The 18,484-nt window shown below is 35.3% G+C and overlaps 2 protein-coding genes across 3 annotated transcripts; both read left to right on the top strand.

Moving 5' to 3' along the window:
• The first annotated feature begins 97 nt into the window (after window positions 1–97).
• Window positions 98–5,917, top strand: LOC105324112 (E3 ubiquitin-protein ligase TRIM45-like). 2 transcript variants are annotated; one of them, XM_066071399.1, is made up of 3 exons: window positions 98–252; window positions 3,002–3,088; window positions 3,793–5,917. In XM_066071399.1, the coding sequence occupies exon 3, from the start codon at window positions 3,824–3,826 to the stop codon at window positions 4,904–4,906; it is 1,083 nt and encodes a 360-aa protein (XP_065927471.1). In that variant the 5' UTR covers window positions 98–252; window positions 3,002–3,088; window positions 3,793–3,823; the 3' UTR covers window positions 4,907–5,917. The 2 variants fall into 2 exon arrangements, with proteins under 2 accessions (XP_065927471.1, XP_065927473.1); XM_066071401.1 differs by lacking the exon at window positions 3,002–3,088 and having other exon boundaries at window positions 129–252.
• A 3,529-nt stretch (window positions 5,918–9,446) lies between these two features.
• On the top strand, window positions 9,447–12,083 carry LOC105329160 (uncharacterized). The gene is made up of 2 exons (XM_034478526.2): window positions 9,447–9,895; window positions 11,316–12,083. The coding sequence occupies exons 1-2, from the start codon at window positions 9,550–9,552 to the stop codon at window positions 11,858–11,860; spliced, it is 891 nt and encodes a 296-aa protein (XP_034334417.2). The 5' UTR covers window positions 9,447–9,549; the 3' UTR covers window positions 11,861–12,083.
• The last annotated feature ends 6,401 nt before the right edge of the window (window positions 12,084–18,484 follow it).

Genomic DNA, 18,484 nt, shown 5'->3' with positions numbered 1-18,484 from the left:
TTTCGTTTCGTTTCGATTGATTTCGTTTCGTTTCGTTTGATTTCGTTTCGTTTCGTTTCGTTTCGATTTCGTTTCGCACTTTACAGGCGCCCCAGAGCGAAACGTCTCGGTACGAATCACCCCGTAACCCAAATAGGTCTAGGCCACGGTCGGAACGCCTGCTGCAATCGCCATGTTGGACGAACTTTTGGAGGAGCTAGATCGGTCGTTTAACGCTGTTAAAATGTAATGATATTGACGCCAAGAAACATTGTAAGTGCTAGGCCTACTTGTTGTGGGATTTTTTTTCAAGGAGCATGAATGTCAGAATGTGTTATATAGTTAAAAGTACATTTTTTGTATTTTTATTGGGCAATGAAAGTTTAGAATTGTTTATCAAAAAACAAAATTGAAGATAACAGGTACCGTTCTGGCAAGCGCAGCAAGAATTACACATAGCCTACCTTGCATCATTGTAATCCTAGTGTTATTTAGGTATCAACGAACGTCAAAGAATTTTTGAGAGATTATTTCTCTACAATTAGTATGCCGGGGCAAAGGTACTAATTTTAATGGTCATGATACATACAGCGCAACCCCTTACCCCTCTCCAGAGAGAGAGAGAGAGAGGGGGGGGGAGAGAGAGCCCGGTTCCTGTTTGTAGGTGTGTAATTTCCCACTTTTAAATTTAATGGTTTGACTATATGCAATATCTACATAAATTTTTTTACTGTTTATTTTTTCTCTTTATTCCTGTTTATTTAGTTCAAAATATCCTATTGTTTATTTCCTCCCTACTCATATACTTACCTGACTAGCTACTATACATGCATGCACAATTAGCTTATAAATGAATCGATATGACAGTAAAGTATGGCTCTTGCTAGTATATATTTAAATAATCTCTATACATTGAAAAAAAAAACAAATCATATGTCAATGAGACAGGTATCGCAGTCTATACTGAAATAATCTAATTATGGTTGTAACGCGGCATTTGATTGGATAGAAAAATTTAGTTATATTTGTATAACCTGGTTTGCACGTCACAAGACACGTCACAATGCACCAACGTACTAATTCACTTGACGTTACGTTTGAATTTTGAACAGATTTATATCATTTTTAAAAGTAAAACGGACTCAATTTGTACAGCAAATTCCAAATTAAATTATAAGGAATGAACTCAATATCTACCCAAGTTATACTCGTATAACCTGGGTTGGAGCAATTTACGCTTTTTTATAATTCGCAGATTATAAAGCGTAAATTGCTCCAACCCAGGTTATACGAGTATAACTTGGGTAGACATTGAGTTCATTTCTTAAATAGCTATAGTACACAAATTACAGATGTTTGATCCACCTCTAAATTTATCGCGGGAAATATAGCGCGAGAGCACTGTGACGTCATCCGTAACTTTGTTCGTCTTTGTTAACGTATCTCGACTCAATACGAAGGTATGGAAGCAACTAACAAATTTCTCGAGTCTCGCCATAGCATATGCGGTACTCTAAACGTATCTTCAAACCTTAAGACACCGTAAATTACGAGTTAGAAGTCGGCCATTTTTGGCATAGCACCACGGGTGAAAACATTAGAGAGCATTATGGGACGTAGACAAAAAATTTTGTTTGATGAACTGTAGGTTTAGCTCGTTCTTTTTCCCGCGCACACTGGTTCTTAGAGCTCGCTGCGCTCGCTATTATTTATATACAGCTTAACTAAGATCAGGTTATTTAAACAATATTTTATTATGTAAAAAATATCACATAATAGGATTGGGCAGCAGGCAATCTGCCTATTTGAGCCCTCTCCTTTAACAGTCAATTTGACAAACATTGATGGTACAATGTAACAATAAAATATAGTAGAGAAAAATAAAGGAAAAAATAAGTGGAATCAAAATGCTTGGTACCGGGTATTATTTATGTACAAAATGAAAAATAGTTGTAGAAAGCTAGCAGTTCAGCTGTTTGAGTGACACTGTGAATAATGCATTAAAACTTAAATCTTTTGGTAGCTAATATATAATCATGTACAATCTTAAATATAGCAACATTTTCGTTATAAGGCAAACTACTGTCCCCATATAACAATAAGTCCAGAGAGATGGGGATATCTAAGTGTAAATTACTTATTGACTGTATAAATACTTGCCTCTGTGCATGATAATGTGGACAGACAAAAAAATAATGATAAGCATTTTCAGATGCATAACCACACATATCACAAATAGAATTTTCACACAAAAAATGATTGAATAGGTCAGCATTTAAATTGCTTGCATTATTTCTTATCTGACAATGTATAATATTTGCTTTTCTGTTTCCAAAGTCATAAAGTTTGTTTGGCTTTCTAAAGAATGTTTTTATGGCTGTTTTGAATGAAGACTCAGTTGGTAAAATTCTAATGTGAAGAGGTAATTCATTCCATAAGATCAGGTTATGATAATAGTTTAACATTGTATTGTTCAGGTCTGTTTCAAGATCAAATGGATTTTGTTTATTTCTAGGTGTTTAACATGTTTTGGCTAAGAAACACAAAAGATAGATACTTTTTCGCTTATTTAACGTTAGATTTCTAAGTTCTAACCAACACTTTTTCACAAATACTTTGTAGGATGTTAACATAGTCCTCTCTTGAATATATACACATTCAGGTGAAAATATGTTAATTGTTATGATTTTAAAGAAAAGGAACTTAACACAGTGCGCCCCCCCCCCCCCCCCCCCCCCCCCCCCCCCCGTAGATTGACGCGACGTGCATTAATGCAAGGAACACTGACCCAGTATCTATTGTTGGTTACTTTCCAATGTCATTTAAAATTAAAGTTGTTATAAAAGAAAACAGTAGTGGAAAGTACAAAGTCTATGGATGAAAAAGATTTTTTACTGATTAGATACCTTATTTAACCTTTGATGTGAGATGCTAAAATATGTGTTATGAAATTTGTTTTTTTTATACACCAAAATTTGGTAATTGATGTTATTGATTTTGATTTGTTTATTATTATTTATAGGCCTGTCTTTTGAGAAACTACAGAGTTCCCCAGCTGAACTTCCATTACAACATCTGTACATTGTCAACATGAACCAAAGTGTACAAGGTTTGTAGATGTAATGTGCTACAGGAATGTATCGGTAAAAATCATTATAAAGTAGACCAATAACAACAAATATTGTGGTTTCATATCTATTAAAATATTAAACTTGTTATTGATAGGCCAATCATCCATTAAGTTTCATAGCATTTAATTAACTAAATTTGTAAAAATTAATTGCCAGACAAAATTAATGAATTACAGACCACAATAATTGTCATATACCAGTCAACTGAAATCTGATTTTGCCATTTAAATGGATTACTATCTTGTACAACAGGAAATATTTAAACTTATAGTAAATGGAGTTTCAGTACATTAGAAAATTAATAGGTATGGAACTGGCATTTTTTTTTGATAGTCTGTAATTCATTTAATTGAGATAACAAGTTTCAAAAATGGATTAAAAAGAGAAATGGAATAAAATAATCACCAACATTTGACATGTCTGATAATTGTTTCAATGATCTTGATTTTGATAAATTGTGGATCATGAAAAATATACTTAAATCTATTTGATATGTTGTTAGTATGCTTGATTGCATAGTTAAGGAGAGAATGGCTATGCATATTACATTGAAAACTTTCGTTCACATTAATATGATAAGAAAAGCATTTTATCAGGATACAAAATTTACATAGATTTATGTATATATAAATATAATCTATTCCAATAGGATTGGAATTAATGATATACATGTATATTTCAGGGTAGATGCACCATACATAAAGGACTTGACCATGGATCCCCGAAGCAGTGCCCAGGATGTGGTGCGTTGTGATGTGTGTGATACCCCTGTCCCCCCACTACACTGTGACTTCTGTCAGACCAATCTCTGCAAAGCTTGTGTTGGAGAACATATGCTGGATTTATCCAAAAAACATCAGGTGGTACCGTTCAAAGACCGAGGATCTACTCCAAATTATCCCATTTGCACAAAACATTCCCCCAAGCAATGTGAGCTTCATTGTGAACAATGTGACATTCCTATTTGTGCCCACTGTGTTTCCTCTGAAAGTCACAAAAATCATAAGTTAGTAGACATTTATACCAACTATGAAAAGAAAAGAGAAGATCTACAGAAAGATTTGCAAGAACTTGTTAAATCCCTTTCTCCTAAATACCAAGAGATTGCAAACAAAATAACAGTGCAGAAAGCTGATCTGAGTAAAAACTCCAAGAAATTGACAACAGGAATTGACAAACATGGAGAAGTCTGGCACAGAGAAATAGACACCATTATACAGAAACTGAAATCTGATCTTGATGAAATGGACACCAAACACCTGGCTGTCTTAAACAAACAGGAAGATGAAATTACACACACCATTTCTGAAATCACACAGAGCATTGCTGATCTGAAGAAGTTACTGGACTCCAATGATGTCAGCCTTGTCTCTGCCTACAAATCCAGGATTGCTGAATTCAGAAGATTGCCTCCTAAACTCACAATTTCTCTACCAAACTTCACCCATCAGAAAATTAACCCAGAACAACTTTACCAACAATTTGGTTCCCTGTCAGCATTCTCCATTACAACAGAGGAACACGGCTACACCATGGAAACCTCAGAAGCTGGATCCTCTCCTCTCAAACCACTGCTTGATGAGCCACGAATCATCTCCACCATACAGACACAGTATGGAGGCTTTTCTAATGGTCTAACCAGTGTTACTTGTCACAGTGATGAAGAAATATGGACGTGTAGTTATGATAATAAGATGATGAGTCTCTACAACCTGCAGGGGGAACTAGTGAAGTCAGTCCAAACCAAGTCAGGGAACTATCCATGGGACATAGCAGTGACAGGAGTGGGGATCTAGTTTATACTGATTTCAGTGATAGAACTGTGAACATAGTGAAGAATACACAGATACAGACAGTGATCAGACTACGGGGGTGGAGACCTCGCAGTGTCTGTAGTACCTCCTCTGGTGACCTCCTGGTTGTCATGTTCAGTGATGATTATAAACAAACAAAAGTTGTGTGTTACTCTGGCTCCAGAGAGAAACAAAGTATTCAGTACGACGACAAAGGACAACCTCTCTATTCATCTGGTGGATTAAACATTAAATACATCAGTGAGAACAGGAACCTAGATATCTGTGTGTCAGACTCTGACGCCCGTGCAGTAGTGGTGGTCAATCAGGCCAGGAAACTCCGGTTTACCTACACTGGTCCTCCCTCTACTACCAAGGGACCATTTGATCCACGCGGCATCACAACAGACAGCCAGGGTCGGATCCTGACAGCAGACTATGACAACCACCGTATCCACATCCTGGATCAGGACGGACAGTTCCTCCGCTACATTGACAACTGTCATTTACAGGGTCCATGGGGTTTATGTGTGGACACCAGAGACAACCTCTTTGTGACTGAGTACTACACAGGTAAAGTGAAGAAAATACAATGTCTGATGTAAACATTGTGTGTGTATTATATGTAAACAAACTGTGTGTATGTATTATATGTAAACAAATTGTGTGTATATACATATTGTATGTGTATATGTCAACAAACCATGTGCAAGTATTATATCATGTATTAGAAACAAACTGTATGTATGTATCATTGTAAATAAACTATTTTGTTCTATATGTAAACAAACTATGTGTATGCATTCTATTTATAAGAAAAACTGTATATAATATATGTGTACATCATATGTAAATAGAATGTGTGTTTTATACATGTACATATGTCTGTAAACATAATGTGTGTATATCATCGTTAATTGTAAACTAAAGAAATAATTTAATGTACATGTGTGTATTGAATGCAGTTGGAATTGGATGTATAAAAATATTTCTTTATTAAATGTACAGATCTAATTAATATTTTTTTCTTTCTTTCTGAAACAAGCAATCTTTACGGTATATGAAATGGATACATATATCACCAATGTTATAATATAGGATCTCTCAAGATTCGTGATGGCATATGATTTGTGAGTGCTTATATTATACCATCGGTGTCGGTGTATATAATTGTGTAAAAATATTACTTTTGTTTATGTACCTCATGTATCAGTTTATGGTTTTGAATGAAAATAAACTGAACTGAGACACACTTGGTAGAAATACAAACAGTGCAGTTAAACTGGTCAGGCTTGAGTATTTACTGCGAGTTAGCTCCCTTATACCATAAGTCGTGTATGTGAATGATTTCCATTTTAATTGAGTACATGTAAAGATTGATTTCTGATCAATAGGAGCTAGGAGGCGGTGCTATAGGAAATGTTAATCCTCACCAAACATGCAGTTTGCATAGAGGACAAACAACAAAAAACAGTAGGATTTAAAGAATATTAAATAAATTCGCAATGGTTTGATGATGCGAAGATATTCCAAAAATGAAAAAGAAGTTCCTGCTATCTTCTCTTTTGGCATATGATTATCTTACTTTTTTGCAGATCAATTAGGTATTCACATTATAAGAGATGGTCCCTGTAGAATTTTAGGTAAATTGATCACCGTCATAACCATCGCCTGCTCTAAGGGTTTATTCCCACTTAGCCAACATTCTGAAATTCTCAATTCCCACTTGGCCAACATTTTGATTTTCACACCTGAGTGATCAGCAGGCTATAGTCTGTTTTCACATGTAAGTGTATTTGTTATCAATTACCTGAGAATAGTAAATTGAAAAAATGCAAATAAAAAATAGCATTTAATTAAAGCTATAACATGCATATGATAATTAAAATAAATAATTGAATAAAAATAACCAAAGCATTTTTTTTTTCAAAAATAAATCAGCAATTTTCTGAAAGATTATTACATAACACATTTTATAAGTATTAACCAATGCCAGTACTTGCATGATTAAAACATTGATGTAAATTAACAAACTGTTTATAAATTGGATGTATATATACATTAATAAGATAGATCAGCAGTTTTTAAAGAATAGACTAGAAACATGTATTACTATGTTCTAATGTAATATCATATTTAATTAAACTTTTGACATTACAATTTAACACAAATAACACAGTTTTGTACCTCATGTACATGTGTATTTTAATGGTTTTAGATAATAAACTAATTGCAATTGATAAGCACCGATATTCAGGTGCAGGTCAACTTAAAAAAAAACGACAAAGGATGATTTTATCTTCTTAACTAATGATGTATTCATCATCATACAATGAATCTTATAAAATGTGAAGTATCACCCTTAGGAATATAATTAAGGACTTAATTTACTCAAGCGTTTTTTTGTATTTTGTTAATTTCATATTATCTAGATTGGAAATATTCAATAAAAATATAGAAACCAAAGAAATTAAGAGGCCGAATTAAGTATTTATAACTTGTGCCCAATCCCATTGCAATATATAATGCAATAAAATATGTTCAAATCAGAACCAAAGAAAATTTGACTTTTATCTGAAAACAGACTATAGCTTACCTGTAATTAAATTCTTTTGTTCTCCACCTGCACCCCATTCCCACTTAGCCAACACAAATTTACCTGTATTTTACCTGTATTTTTTCAAAATGTTGGCTAAGTGGGAAGACACCGCTCTAAGGACGTACTTTTCAGATCTTGCCCTCTTTCGATATCGAAAATTAATGTAATACTTTTTAAATTCAGAGTAATAGAAAAAGGCACGTTTTCATGCAGTCATGCTTACATGTACTTACCACGGTAAAGGGATTCTCTTTTATAGGCGGACTGAGACTCTTATAGACAAGTGGAGAAACTCAGCAATGTTTTAGTTGATATGGAATATATAGTACGTGTATATATATACGTGTGCTCTGGGACATTTTTTAAAAAGAAAAGTGATATAATCTGTGCCTGAAACATTCCCCAAAATATATATGGTTTATGCACATAATCAGGCACGTAGCATCAGGGGGGGCCAGGGGGGGGGGGGGGGGCCTGCCCCCCCCCCCCCCACTTTTTCTCGCAGCAACAAATTTTTTAAAATTTACATATAAAAAAATGAATTATAATGGAGTTGGCCCCCCCCCCCCCCCCCCACTTTTTTGGAAGTTAGTAAAAAATTGAGATGAAAATTGAATATACCCCCCCCCCCCCCCACGGATTAGGAATTTCATGATTTGGAGGGGAAAAAATTTTGGTAGGGAAGAATTTTTTTTGGAAGTATAGTTGAGCCCCCCCCCCCCCCCACGCCCCCCCCCACGCCCCCCCCCCCCCCCCCCCACGGATTAGGATTTTGAAGATTTTTGGAAACTTTAAATTTCGGGTTTTTTTTGTTTTTTTTTGCTTGTCAAGATTTTTTGGATGGGTCTGGCCCCCCCCCCCCCCCACTTTCAAAAACGATGCTCATGCCTGATAATTGTAGCTCATCTGCTTGGGGGGGGGGGGTTATTATTTTATTATTTGCATTGTTGTTGGATCGGGAATCAGGGAAATAATTCACGGTGGCATAAACAGAGAGTTCATTGTGTCTTTAATAGAGAGAGAGAGAGAGAGAGAGAGAGAGAGAGAGAGAGAGAGAGAGAGAGAGAGAGAGAGAGAGAGAGAGAGAGAGAGAGAACGTAATTGCTGTTACAGCAACATAGACCTTTATATAAATGCTTCGGATTCATATATAGTAAACCTATGACTTCTCAATATTTCAATCTTTTCAAGATAAGTTTAGGAACTATTATCTTTGCTGCGAGAAGAAAGGGCGGGGGGGGGGGGGGGGGGGGGGCTAGCTAATTTAGCCTCCCCCCCCCCCGGTTCTGATGCCTATGTAATATGTTCAAAAAGGGGTGGGGCTACTCGATCATACAATTTTGAATCTAAAGATCAATTAGTAAATAAAAACAGAAAACGGAATCGAAGAAATGCGGAGAGATAATATTATATGCCTGAAATATGTGAACGTATGGAATTAAAGGAATGATTTAATGTTTTATTTTTTGAAGTTTGAATTTTTTTCAGTGTGTATATTATAAAAAAAAATAACATTAAACATTTCATAAGATTGTCTGACATCAATAATCTTTTCACCTTTGACCTATGTAAACAATACTTAGCAAGTTGTGGAAAAATCACCCTAGCTGTTGACTTACTTTGTGAAATGAACATCAAATATTATTGCCGGTAAGTGTAAACATGAATTATTTATTAAAATGGGAAAGGTCCCGATATCAAAAAGGTTTCTTTGTTTTTGGAGAATTTTACAATCTACATGTAACCCAAACCAAAATATTTACTTATACGGGGTCAAAGTTCAGTTATGAATGGGAGAAAGCTGTGCATGCAATAGTGCATGCAGACTACACGTGGGAAAATATTAATAAACCGACCAATGGCAGAGATCAGTTCGAGACAAATCGTTTCTGATTGGCTGATCAAAAATAATCTCTGTCAGCAATAAATACCGATATTCTGTTGATCTTACAATCATAACACAGTTTGCCACGCAAAGAGATTGATCAAGAATAAAAAGCTACCAGACTAAATCCATCCTTATTTATTTCTTAACAAATAAGTCAAAATGCCGATCATTGAAAATAGCCAGGTCTTTGATAACCGTGATGAAATTGACGAATGTTTTCTGGTCAGAAGATTATCCCTGTACGCCACTATCCGCCCCGAGGACATAAAATCTCTAGGCGCGGATCCAGGACTGACCAAAACCCCGCGCGGATCCCGCGGGTCTCTCCAAGATTTGTTCCGGCCCGCCCGGGATCTCCGCCATGACCTGGCCATCACCGAGGAGAGAGGGGAATCCTCTTCCTCCCTGGAGAGAGTGTGTGACGACACCCCGTTCATTGACGGGCGGGGTTTCCCCATCCAGTATAAATCGGCGGGAATCAAGCCGCACGAGTTTCCCGTGATCGGTAAGGCTTTACCTTTATAAAATGATTTACAACCGATACATTATTACGAAACTATTTCAGTAGAAAACCACGCTTTATAGTTACATTTACTTCAATATATTTTGTTAATCCTCGTTAACACATTTTATAGCTAATATAATATGTGTCAAAATAATATATATATATATATATATATATATATATATATATATATATATATATATATATATATATATATATATATATATATATATATATATATATATATATATATTGAATTTTTACACTACTTAGTGTAATTTTACCCTAAAACGTACAGTAGGAACATTTTAATTGAGTAAAAAAAATATTAATTTTTATTAATTCAAAATGTTATTTTTTAACTTTGTCAAAAGTATACCAAAGTTGTTTAACTTTATTGATATTTATGAAAAGATGATCATCTAAGCATTGAGTATTGTAAGGTGGGTAGGTGGGGGGGTTGAGAACTCTACAAATTAATGTGACCTGAGACCTCTTGATCAAACAGTGACCTTTCTGACCTGTGTTGTAGACCGTATGTTGTGGTTTGAAAAGGTTTTGTCTTTTCAGTTACCTTCGATTTCTGCTGTGACGATTCGGCAGATAATTACGGATAGTTGTGTAAGTGGTAACATATTCATGTTACGTTACTGAAAACAACTGCCGAAATTTGTAGATTTTATTTCTGATGTCATTTTGTCACGTGGTATATGTAGATGGAAAAAAAAAGATAAAAAAAAAACTAAAATTCATTCATTGGGATTTGAGACTAATTTACCATAGAGAATTTGAAGAACGGGGTAAAAATTTTAACATTTCTTTGAACGTGGAGAAAGCTTCACCCAAGAGACAGCGATCGAGCAGTGGAAGAAAGAAGAAGAGGAAGAAAGACCTACACAGCGATCGAGCAGTCGAGGAAAGAAGAAGAGGAAGAAAGACCTACACAACACAACAACAATGTTCTAAATTACCCCATATATTATTTTATTCAAAATTATGCAAACGGGGAAAATATTTTTTAGATAAAAGGCATCTGCCAATGCTCATTTTTTTTTTAACAGGGCAATGAAATACCACGTGACAATTAAATTTATTTTAAATTGAAATCGCTCATACTTGCACCACAAAAACTTTTATAAATAACAAAAACACATGCAGATATTGATTAGTTAATGTATTTTGATAAAGCGTTCTGAATGAATATATTATGCCAAGTGAATTTTTCTTGATGCTGTATATTGAAGCACTCACTAACCGTCAAAACTTCACACTGTATTTCATATGTGAATTTTCACGGTTAATCTAGTCAGTTTAAAAGTAGTGTTCTTTATTCAAATCGATGCATTGTAACGTATGAAATATATAATATGACAAACGGTTTGTTTGAAGAGTCCTCAGCATCTTGGTTTTTTTTCGTCAGGTTTCCATGTCGACGAAAGCATCTGTCCAGGGTTCCGATACCGAGTTCGCTACATGGGATCCAAAGACTTCCTGTTCAACGGAGAACCGCGCATGCTCCAATCCATCGGCCTTGGATATGGGAAGCGACTGACTTTCTCGGGAGAAACTCTCAACAACAACGAGAACTACTTCTGGTCCGACAGCCTACCGGAAGGATACGCATTTACAGTATGCGCAGTGGAAGCAGGCGACAAATTCGTCATTTATGACGAAATGTCACGTGTCGTTGGTGACGTAGCTATTCTTGAGGTCAACGAGGACCAGACGGAGGAAAAGACCGTCTACGAGCCTGATTACGTCACAAAGATCGTCCGCGTGCGTCTTACCGCCAACATCCAGTACCATCTACACCACGGTATGTTGATGGACGTCACAGACCACGTGACCAACCTCGAGGGTACTGCGGTGCTTGTACGCCACAGGGGCTCAATGGCGGCAACTCTGCAGCAAATCAGTGACGTGCTCGTTCCCCGTTTCGGTAAGTGCTCGCTGTGGAAAGAATGAGGGGGTAATACTCCAAGAAAAGACTTAACCTCAATAGAAAGCGACCAAGGGCTCCAAATCCCCACACTGCCCGCGGGTCTCCAATGACAGTCCTTGATGCACGTGCATTAAACAGTGCCGTGCAAATAACTGATACCATGTTACTTTCAGAAAAATATTTTACATATACATTTGTATACTGTTGATGTTTTTTTATACACATTACTGTTTTCAATTTTTTTATGTTTACAAAATAAGAATAAAAGGATATTCTTTGAGAAAATCTCTTTGTTGTTTGTCAAGTGGATTTATAGAGTAAAGTCTTTAAATTCCATATGAAACCCAACTTAATTATATATAGTATATCAATTGCACCAGAAGTGATCTTGTGTTGACAATCAGTTTAATTGGAGGGTTCAGCCGAGTTACAACTTAATCGTCAGGCCTTTCGGACAAATGTGGAAAAAAATAATTTTGAACGTTCTACATTGGTTTTTATGACAACAATTTCTTTTACTGAATTGTTAGAGATTTTTTTATTTAAACAAAGGAGAGCATGTCAAGTTAAGAAATGTAAGAAACATATATTATTCAAATTTCTAAGACTTATTTAATCAAATTTGGTTTAAAAACTTACTACTTTCGAATAAGTTTAGCTAGAGGGTGCAATTTTACTACCAGGTAATTCAAATCAAATGCACATTTAAATAATCCTTTTGCGCTTTAAAAATCTTGGTAACTTAATTTTTAATGATGGCGTTTTTTACGCCATTTTACGATGCCTATATCGCTATTTCTTTGAACAAGTGACTCCATGGCAAATTCGTTATTTAAAATGATTAATTTCATGAGCTCTAATTCAGGGACATATAAACCAGACAACACAACAACAGGGAAAGTTTTGTTTTCCGGGATGGGGGAGGGGGGGGGGGTCCAAGGCCTATTTTCCATGAACCCCACCCCCGACCCCTAGCTCTAGATCCACACAAGCGTGAAAGTATATACAGTGCGCTCTTAGAGAAATCGCAACTCCTCGGGCCTTTCCGGCAAGCTCGGAAAAACACCTCGAATGGATTAACATCACCGGATGTTAGAATTTTATACAAAATGGAGTCGCTTCCCATTAAAATAAGTATCGGCTAGACAGTCTTGTAATGTATGTCGCTTCTGTGTTATATTTTAGTGTATGTCGTTTATTTTAATGAAGTATAGCTCACATCTCAACAGATCGTAAAATGTGTTCTATTTATTTCAAGTTTTACAAAAAGGGGGGTTGTCATGGACGCCTAGGTAATTTTCCGAGCTCTGCCGGAAAGGCCCAAGATATGCGATTTGTCTTAGAGGTAACGCTAGTTCAAACATTGTATGAAAAGGGACATTACCCGCGTTCATACATGGACGTTGTGCTGGGTTTGTCTGTGGCTTTATGAACACCATTAGATAATACGGTTGATGTAGATATTTAACAGTACATTACATAACCAATTTAAGGAAATTTAAATGAAAAGAACATTCAAAAGAATTTCATATAAAACTATATTTCAACAATAAAATGCTTTCTGTGGCGATATGAAGGTGGCAACATTGCAGAAATAAATACATTACCCGCGTTACAATTAGTGGGTTATGCAAATTTTTCAGCAATTATCGCTACCTTCACAACCTGCATGAATCATCAAAGAAAGCATTCTATTTTTTATATTTACATTTTTTATTCGCAAATTAATAAATTGATTGGAAAAGGTAAATAAAAAATCACTTTATTGCAGTTCTTGTACATCGGTACGTTTTCTAAAAGAAATAGCCAAATCGTCTCCTATGGGAATTTGAGTCTGACATCATGATTATTTCATGTAGTCCGTGATTTTTCTTTTGTCGCTGTAGGTTTTGACCAATCGATAAACGGGGCGTGAAAATTTCAGTCTGGCTGTTTCTATAGAGCTATGAATTCACGATAAATTTCCGTAGGAAATAGAGGGAATCATACTCGGTATATGTAAATATATTTCGATGCATTGGATATATTTTATCTCTCTGTCAACGGAAATCTCGTGATTTTTAAAATCTATACTTATAAATTATAAGACATTTCGCCAAAAAACTACAAAACGCCTGCACCAGAAGAGTATATTACATGTATAATAACTGCTTTTACCTTTGGTATTTCAACACGTGTGATATGATATGTCCATAATCTGTAATTGATTTTTACCTGATGAATAATTATTGAGAAATAATTAAAAACCTACTTTCGCTTCTGATAAACCAGACTGAAGTAGCAAAAATGAGAGTAAAGTGGTGGACACGCTTTGGCGGATCCATGTCAGTGCGAGTTTGCATCAAAATATATGCTTGTTGAATGGTACATTTTTTGGGGTGAATATATATTTATTGGGAACGTAGACAATTATTAAAATTGTTGAAAAAAATAAAACGAGTCAATTTGTTTCTTAAATGCGCGATTTTAGTTTTGATGGATAAACGCTTAGGTGAGAAAACCGGATACATGGGAGAGAACTTTCCAGAACGGGGTATATAACCAAGGCTAGGGCATCGCAGGCTAATATCTTGGGTTAATCAAAACAAATTGATAAAAAAAAATTATCAATTTGATGCGGTTTTAGCTTTGATGGAAGGAACTTTCCAGACGGGTGTCAAGGAATTCGGTTAGACAAAATAACGTCTGTATTTTTGTATTTTTTACGGACTACTTCTTTTAGCGCAGTTATACAAGTAATTGTTTGGTTGTAGTATATATAGAACCGATCAGGTATAGACAGGTCATCGAAGAGCAATCAACCCTTTCGAACACGATTTTTTTCTGGCCGTACTTATGACTGAGATCGACGAGTTCAAGCCACGTGGGAGAAGAGCAGGCTTTTCATGCTGCCCCAGGAGGTTCACAACACGGGCCCATGCAAGATTCTATGGATGATTTTACGACCGCAGAAGCATTGGATATCTTTTCTGACAAGCTAGAGAGAGCGCTGAGAAGGCAGAAACAGGAGATTGTCAACGAATTGAATTTGACTTCAAAATCAACGGAGAAAAAGGTACCGGACTTTAAGTTTCAAAGTAACAAGATCCAATTTGAATTTAACTCGGACAGAGAACATGACATTCTTAAAGCAGTTAATCTATTAAAAAGCAATAATGTTGAATCTGCAATTGACCCTTTAAATTCTGTTGTAAAAGACTTGAACAAAAGAAATAAATTTGTACGTATTGCCGACAAGTATGGGTGGGATGTCGTACAAGAATATCAAGATGACCCTATTACTGATGATGCTGACGATGCTACTAAGCTTAGACAAGCTATTTTTAGAGCAAAGAAAAGAAACAACAACAGAAAGCCAGGATGCGTAACAACTGTTCGTATTCTGGAAAAGATTCGTAGGGGCAATATAACTAATTTAGCCTTGATAGGGCATATGAACTGTTTAGCCTTGATGGGGCATTGTGTTTGATTTAGCCTTTATGGGGCACATTGACTTAATAGCCTTGATGGGGCATATACATGATTGATTTAGCCTTGATGGGGCATTGCATTTGATATAGCCTTGATTGGGCATTGTATTTGATTTAGCCTTGATGGGGCATTGTGTTTAATTCAGCCTTGATGGGGCAATGTGTTTGATATAGCCTTGATGGGGCAATGTATTTGATTTAGCCTTGATGGGGCATTATGTTTTATTCAGCCTTGATGGGGCAATGTGTTTGATATAGCCTTGATGGGGCAATGTATTTGATTTAGCCTTGATGGGGCATTATGTTTTATTCAGCCTTGATGGGGCATTTTCGTTTTTGGCCTTAATTGGGCATTGTTATGTGCATTATGATAGTTTAATTAGTCTTTGTGACTTTAGATAATATTATAATTGATGATGGGTTCTTTGACTTATGTATTAAACATTATTTAATTATATTTATTTTCAGCTTACAAACTTTCTCACATGGGAAAGAAATTAGAGAGATTCAAGATCCAAGACTATAAGAAACAGTTTTGGGAATGGGTAATATAGTACTGAACAGCCGATCTGAAAATACCTATAAAACGTATAGAACTTAATTATTTTCTGAGATTCAAGGCTTGGTGTAAAACATTTGATTTTCAGGATTAACCTGCTTCACCCTCTACAGTCGCAGTTTATTTATCTTATTTGATACAGATCAATTCTTCAGCAGCGATTATTGATGCAGCATACTATACTATTCAATGGACTCATTGCATGAACCTGTGTAACAATCCGTGCGATAACAGTTTTGTGAATTTAATTTTAGAAGGCGGAAAAAGATTAAGGTCCAAAGCTATAGTTGAGCAGAAACCTATTACACCAGAAATTTTAGAAAAAAATATGGATAAGTTTTCTCAGGTTGAAAATTTGTATCACTCCAGACTTGTTTGCATGGTACTATTGTGTTATGCTGGTTTTCTGAGGTACGATGAACTTGTACATATTAAGATGTGTGATATTAAGTTTCATCAATCTGGTTCACATATTGAAAAACAAGCCTTTGACATATACTAGAGCGAGAGAACTTCTGTTAGATGCATTTAAAATTGTTGGAGTTGATTTCAAAGAATATGGTTTACATAGTTTGAGAAGTGGGGAAGCTACAACAGCAGCTAATAATAATGTTCCAGACAGACTCTTTAAAGTACATGGTAGATGGCGTTCAATAAATGCAAAAGATGGATATGTTTTGGACAGCCTTAACGTACAGTTATCTGTTACTCTGAATCTTGGATTATAATATCTTTAATTTCTGAATTGCATAATTAGTATACCTTTGGTGTCGAACTGGTTGATAGCTCACTCACTCTAACACCTGTGTTCTTGTTATTTATAAAATACTTAGAATAGAAATACTATATGTTCGGATGAGTGAAACGAAGGAGAACATAAATAAATTTCTGTAAGTTGTATTTTTTACGGACTACTTCTTTTAGCGCAGTTATACAAGTAGTTGTTTGGTTGTAGTATATATAGAACCGATCAGGTATAGACAGGTCGTCGAAGAGCAATCAACCCTTTCGAACGCGATTTTTTTGTTTTTGTTTATAGGTACATGTGGATATGAAGTATTCTTGATATGTATTTATATATAAAATTTACATTGTATTTTGTAGATATATTTGGAAGTATACAATTATTGGGCCTAATTCCAGTTCACCGCTATTAAACGTCGCGTGCTGATTGTATATTACGGCGAATAAACTGGTTGATAGCTCACTCACTCTAACACCCGTGTGTTTTTGTTATTTATAAAATACTTAGAATAGAAATACTTTATGTTCGGATGAGTGAAACGAAGGAGAACATAAATTATGTAAATAAATATGCACCCACTAGCGTTTTATTTTTTTTCATACATTTTTTAACATGACAGATTGGTAGTAAGCCTTTATACAATAATTTGCAAACAATGAACAGATTGTGCTAAAAAAAAATCAAGTACGCATAAAACGGGGAAGTTGAATTGGGGGGGGGGGTGTCTTCAAAACATTCTTTTATCAGATTTCTGATATACTTATTTGGAACAGTGTCAAAAATTAGAGTTAAATAGGATAAAAAAAAAAACCCAAAATTTAGAGAAACGATGCACTAAAAACCGATTTACTGGTTTGAATTTAAATAGAAAAGTTTGCTAATTTTTCCAGTCATCTGCAATAAAACGAGTGAAGACCATGTACGTTTATGTATAAATCATGCATTTCATTTTATATTTTTCATCACTGCCCGCTCCTCTATATATATCCAGCCATGCTTTTTTCTATTTCAATTTTAAAGAGTATCATGAAAGCAATGTTCTAACTGCAATTAAGAATAAGTGGATACAGTATATACAAAAATGAACAAAAATATTGTTTTACATATTGTGCATTGTATCATTCTAATGAGTACAGTGTTGATTCCCGCGCTTGCGCAGGATATCATCTTGTGATTTCTAGAAATAATTGTAAACATCCAGAACCATTCTCTCATGTAGTATTCCATAAAATCTTCTGCATTATCTTAATGCTATATAATAATTATATATAATGTAGCTTTTTTTAAACTGAGTTCAAATTATGATCCCCAATTGCTAGGTCCCGGTGTAGCGGGTCATTTCCGAACTTTTAGCCCCACTCCCATTTTTTTGAAAGATAAGAAGATCCTCTTCACAATTTTTAAATACATGCAATTAAAAAATAAAATAAAAAAGATACTAGTATTCTATTTTTATAATTGTGTCTTTATATAACGCTGACTGATGTCCATATGGTGTACCTATAGGGTTATTGGGGTTACATGTCGGCCACTGCTTGAGTGTCACAGGATCCGGTTTGGTCGACTTCTAACATACCTGCTTTCATCGTATAGGAAATAAGCATAGGCGTCGGAACTTTTTGCAAAGTTAGACCAAACAATCTGCAGGCACATAGCATCAGGGAGGGTCCACCCCCACTTTTTTCGCAGAAAATATTATATTTCTTATACATTAACATATTATATTTAAGTATCAGAAAGCTATCGCCCCCCCCCCCCCCGCCCGCCCGCACATTAGTAACCCTTACCCCCACAACAAATTAGGAATTTCCTGATTTTTGGGAAATAGCTTTTGGGAAATCTCTCCTATTTTTTTTTTCTTTAAAGTTTAAAT

The sequence above is a fragment of the Magallana gigas genome, chromosome 9 (assembly GCF_963853765.1).
Source record: "Magallana gigas chromosome 9, xbMagGiga1.1, whole genome shotgun sequence".
NCBI classification, from domain to species: Eukaryota; Metazoa; Mollusca; class Bivalvia; order Ostreida; family Ostreidae; genus Magallana; species Magallana gigas.
Note: the sequence above shows the minus strand (reverse complement) of the source record. Positions and strands in the feature narration are given on the sequence as shown.